The 5,931-nt window shown below is 32.9% G+C and overlaps 1 protein-coding gene across 1 annotated transcript; it reads right to left on the bottom strand.

Moving 5' to 3' along the window:
- Positions 1-267: 267 nt before the first annotated feature.
- On the bottom strand, positions 268-3,920 carry LOC128557446 (uncharacterized). Its single transcript, XM_053544821.1, has 3 exons — positions 3,600-3,920; positions 3,190-3,334; positions 268-550 (listed from the first exon to the last, which is right to left on the bottom strand). The coding sequence occupies exons 1-3, from the start codon at positions 3,900-3,902 to the stop codon at positions 402-404; spliced, it is 597 nt and encodes a 198-aa protein (XP_053400796.1). The 5' UTR covers positions 3,903-3,920; the 3' UTR covers positions 268-401.
- Between the last annotated feature and the right edge of the window lie 2,011 nt (positions 3,921-5,931).

Below are 5,931 nucleotides of genomic sequence, written 5' to 3'. Positions count from 1 at the left end.
AACACACTAAATTGAAAATTTGTTCCAAATGTTTCACAGAAAACTCCTGTGTATTCATTTTATTTTAATCTTTTAAGTAAGTCAGCGTAATGATAGCTTAATATATGTTATAACTGCAATCAGTCCATTTACATCTGTCCTTTCATTGTGTTTCGAACAAGAGAAATGCCGAAAAAATACAATGTGATCCTCCATGAAGTCTGCCATGACCGATGGAGCGGATCCATACTTCCGATCCTTTATTCACTTCAAGAATCCACTCCTTTGATGCAGATGTATAGTGACTTGCAGATCTGGAGTCTGAATAAATGTTGCTGATAGGACTGCCATCTTTAACAATCTCTAGATATAACTGTTCTCCTGGAAACAACATCATTTTTGTAGAGAAGAAGTAAGCACCTTTATAAGGAGCAATGAATATTCCAATATGAGGATGGTACGCATTGCCAATGTTGGTAAACACGTGATCGTAGATAACTGTATGATGATCGCCAAGTGAAGAATGAGCAGACAGACCAGCTGTAAATGCAATATGTGCATCTTACCTGACCTGAAGCGTAAAACGTGAATACATTTGCTTTTATTATTGAGCATGCCTGCAACAGCACAAAACAAACCAAAATACAATCTTACTGAATAGCTGTTATTGTTTTGAAGTAAAGCATATACTCATTAATCATCATCAATGCGCATGTACAAAATCGATAATATGGTTATCTCATTCAAATAGAAAGGACGTCATAGATGTAGAAAATAGAGAGTTTGAGATTTCAAACTTCGCCTTCCCCTTCAACGTCTCTCATATATATTTTGGGTAAAACGTCACCGATATGCGAGTATTTTATTTATATCACACGTTGCTACTAAAGTTTTCCATGTAATATCACGTAAAACTAAGACTTCTCTTTATTACTATGCGAAATAAAAAGCTTAGTTTCAGGATTTCTGCTTATTAAGTTATTTGATTATCCATATATATAATTAGACTAAATTTGATGCGGAACACTATCAATAGGTATAAGAATAATAAAGTTTTGTATGGCTAATGATTTTAACTAAATACATTAAATTGAACCTGGAAGAATGAAGTTATCAACTGATTTTGAGAAACGTTGAGATTTTGTTCAAACTTTAACTTCTACGGCATATTTGTGTCCCCAGGCGGTATCGATTATACCAGATGAGCCTTTTTGTCGTATAAAGTGAAGTTTTGAACGTCCGAAGATGAGATATCACGAAAGTCGAAACTTCATTCTTTTTACATCTACTCTGTCCACACACTCGGCATCAAAGACTGAAATCTGGACGGAGGCATATGGCATGACAGTCATTTTACTTGAAAAATAAATAATTACGCGCGAATATCATTTGGTGGAACATTTTATTTTCACATCCAAATAAAATCAATCTGTTTCTGTCGGACACGTAATACGACAATTGCGTTTTAATTATAAACATAAAAATGGTACTAGTAAGGCGGAAAATTCTTCTGAAGTATCAGACCATTTCAGATCTATGATATCATGATGAGAGACGTTTCCTGTTAGCCGTATGGGATAACTCCATTCTTTAAATGCACGGAACCAGAGCATGGCAAAGGGACATTGTGGGTTAATTCCCCCTTTGATTCTTACATTTTACAAAGAAAGTCGGTCTTGAAACTCGGTGTAACCCTACCCCCACCCCCCCCCCCCGCCCTGAAATGGGGGACCCCCTCTTTAATGTTGGTGTCCCTCTAACCAAAATTCCTGGATCCGCAGATGTTTTACTTATAAAATAGTATATTAAAATCATATTGTGCTGTCTGAGAGTTTGGCATTATACAGAGTCATACACAGTGTCATTATCACGTTGATATGATCATTATAGGTTATTAACTTTGTATGTGGATATATGCACCAGTTCTGCAGCGGTAACATTGCGCGACTTTAGGAGCGCAATATTGTCCGCGAAAGAATAAGTGCATATATCCACATACAAAATTGATAACCTTTTTATTACATATCCACTATCAAATGATTAATTTATATCTAAATTATCGTTCTGTTACGAAAGACAGGAAAAAAAATACGGAAAAAATTTCTCCGAAAACGCAATAAACAAATCAAACTGACGCGCATTAATATTTTCCGCGAAAATGACGTCAACTTGTTGTCGCAACGTGCGCGTGGGCGCCATGGACGTCACGCGATTATTTCCATTACAACGTTAAGAAAACATTCCACGTCCTATATTAGTCCAACTCATGACGTAATTATAACTTTCATTTCATTTCAGTCTGATAAATTACTACGTGCCAGTATCTAATATGTCAGATTAATCAAAGTGTAAAAGTAAACAAAATGTTGCATAAATTACAAATTAAACAAACACACAATAGCAACAAAAATCTAAAGAAACGAGATTCGCAATGGACGGACCGTCAGGGGAGGTAACTAGAGGCACGGATTGGGACTAGTCCGAAATGAAAGCGTTCAACGTCATGATATGGAAAAATATTGAACGATCGCGGTCCACTGAAACCCAGTGGAAAATATTTTTAGGTATGTAATAATCACTTTTATTTCCTCTCATGCATGATTTACAATCGTGCATTGTATACTGACTATACTGACATAATTTTATATAAAACCTAAATGTTTGGAGCAACACTAACGAGTTTTTACATTGTTCACATTGTTTTATCGTTTATCATTTTTTGTTGTTGTTGTTGTTGTTTTTTTTTTTTTTTTTTTTTTTTTTTTTATTTGGTAATCGCTCTAATATCCATGCGATGATTATATTAATTGAAATGTTTTTTATCTCTAATTTTCATTTTTTCATTTTTAAAACCTCTTGTAAAATTCCTGCCCTTTCGGACAATTGGTATCAAAATGCACGAAATAAACGATCATAATTACGGATAAATTGAATGGGCGGATTAAAAGAAGTAAGGTTCATTCTAATGTTTGAAATCTCAAGGAATTTTAATCGAACTTCAACTTCATACGTTAACTTCGCAAGAGACGTTGAAGGGGAAGGCGAAGGTTGAAATCTCAAACTCTCTAACAACTCAACATACTTGTATTGCAAATTCATTTAAACGTAACTAGAACCAGAAAAATGCATACGTAGACAATAAAGCCATCAGCACATCTTTACAAAACATACACAGATACATTTCTACAATTAAATAAAGTTCATGCTTACGAATTCTTTGGTTGTGCTTGTTTGTTTTCTTGGATTCTTTTAATATTTTCTGCAACGGAAATGTTGCATTATGGCTTTTGTCTCTATTGTCATCGCTTGTTGTTCCTTTAACAGTATCCTCTTTTTTCGACTCATAGTCATAGACCTGCAAAACAGAAATATATGATAAATAATTATTCGTCGATAAAAGAATTTATCATGGTGAGTTCATATCTATTGATATGAGTGCAATGAGTTGTTTTATTATAGACAATTGAAAACGATTTGATTTTCTCGATATTTCTAACAAAAAAATCACAACGTTAAAGTAACTGAGAAGTCACAGAGTGAAACACTAGAAAATTGTATGCTACATATATTAACAAAATAATTCACATACAGATTCAAAACGTTAAAGAATGAAAACTTACATTTTTGTTTTGCCTATGTTTGGTTTCAAGCCGATGCAATGTAGAGACCAGTTCTTTATTCTCTCGTTGTAAATCCTTCACTGTATCTTGTAAGTTTTTCACGCTGTTCTCTAAAGATAAAACGCGAGATTTGAACTCATCAAGCTCCGATAGTTTTTTAGAGTATATTTTCTGAGCATTTTGCAAGTTCTTCAACTCCGCCAGTATGTGTGACACAGAGTCCTTCTTATGTAATTCTTGTCCAGCAGTACATGGGAGTACGCAAAGCAGCAAGAATAAAATCATTTTACTTAGCAAGTCCATTTTAAAAGGAAGAATGACTTCGATACATATATACTTGTAAACTTATATGAAATTTGCTACTGATAAGAAAAACCTTTTAAAGTTAGAAGTCAGTCTGCAAGGTTAACCTATATAACTTGACATCAGCATATGTTTATCTAAATAAGTCAAAGTTAGTTTAGAACATTAGATGACTTTTTAAATGAACTGTACATACATTTTTCATTTGACTGGTCCGTTGACTCGAAGTATCGAAAGTCACGTGACAATTTTCAGTAAAGGCAAATAGGGCTAACCACATTCTGAAAATAAGAAGAGAATTTAATTCTAGTAATAAACAAATCATTATTTACATAAAGATATAACAATTGCCATTTTGTGTACTCAATAAAATCTATAAGGGAATGTCCACAGATATATTTGATAAAACAAACTAATTCAAGCAAAAATAGAAAAATTGAAAATATAAATGAAGCAATTTGTTTAATAATAATAATTCAAATATAATCAAGTTAAACAACAATGATCTGTTATATAAGTTAAGGCTTAATTCCATTCAGTTGGAGTCTGTTCACTTTTGCTATAAAAGAATTCCACAAGTCGTTGCTAGGAGGCGTGAAGGGTGTTGCACATTTCATTACCTCTCAAGAAACCGAGTCTGTTAATGTTTTGCTTGAGGGCGTTCATAGCCTCTAAAGAAGTGTTTTATAAATTTCAATAATAATTGTCTAAAATGCAAAACGAAATTTAAAAAAAATTAACACAGAGAGCTAGCTTGTGATGTACATTAAATTTTACTCTTATTGCTACCTCTGAATGTCTCAAGTAAAGATAAATTTATATCATTATAGTTATTGTCTGAAATGTTGTGAAAACTGAAGTGCAAAAAGAAATATAATTCTAACATTGAATGAATAATGATTCTTGTGACATACGCTTTATATTGTTGCCATCTATCATTTTGTCAAGTAACGTTCAATGCCCTTCAAATGGTTTAAATTAATTGTCTTAATTGAAAAATAATGTTAAAAATTAAGTGTAAAAGCTTATGATTCTTAAAGGAAAAGAGTTATGATTTACTAATTCCCTCATCTGTCATTTTGCCTAGTTACCTTTATTTCCATGAGATGGTCATCTTTAAACTGTGACAAAAATGAATACAAAAGGGAGATAATTCTAAAAGTATTCAAGAAAGAATTTTAATTCTTGTGTTTAACTTTTCCTTTCATTTAAATTTATCATTGTGTCAAAGTTGTATAAAATTCCATTCGCCTATTTGTTTAAATAGGATCGGCAAATTAAACATGAATCGCTAGCGCGATTCATGCATTTGCCGATCCTATTCTGTCGTTCATTCCGCATGAACATCGGATTTTTTTTTGATTTGTTTTTAATAATAGAACATTAACTTCCTAAAACGGATCCATAAATCGAGATATTTGCAGCCATTGCAATAACACCGCTTTAGTTTCTTATGGGGCACTGGTGATTTTTCAAGGGAGCTCTGCCTTTTAGGTATCACCTAATTTCATATTATTAGTACTGCACACAAATGTTTCCCATGAAGACAAAGTGTCGCATACATTATCTTTGCTTGTAGATCAAGGTCACTTTTGAAATTTAAGTAAAAATGTTTTTTGTTTCTAAGCTCCTAAATGCCTTTAAGGGTTTTTAGCCGTAACATGTTACAAACAACAACATGGTTGAACATGGGACGAACAGTTTTCCAACGATATTTATAACGATGGTCTATAATATCACAACGGTTTTCCACCCCATAAACAAATACTTTGTATACAAATATTAGAAAAAACTGTATGTTAGGTGTATCTACGTCATTTTCTACATCTTTGATATCCCCTTTGTTTTATGACATTGTGATATAACGTTTTTTCATTTCAATGTCCAATGATATTGGATATATCGAGTCCTGGGGCATCTACGTTTGCTGTGTGAAGTTTTACATTGAGTTTGATCATTGTCTCATCTGATCTTCGCCTTAATGATTGCTTATGCAATTTATTATGACATTTCTGCGGATAATATGTAT

The sequence above is a fragment of the Mercenaria mercenaria genome, chromosome 5 (genome assembly GCF_021730395.1).
Source record: "Mercenaria mercenaria strain notata chromosome 5, MADL_Memer_1, whole genome shotgun sequence".
Classification (NCBI taxonomy): domain Eukaryota; kingdom Metazoa; phylum Mollusca; class Bivalvia; order Venerida; family Veneridae; genus Mercenaria; species Mercenaria mercenaria.
Note: the sequence above shows the minus strand (reverse complement) of the source record. Positions and strands in the feature narration are given on the sequence as shown.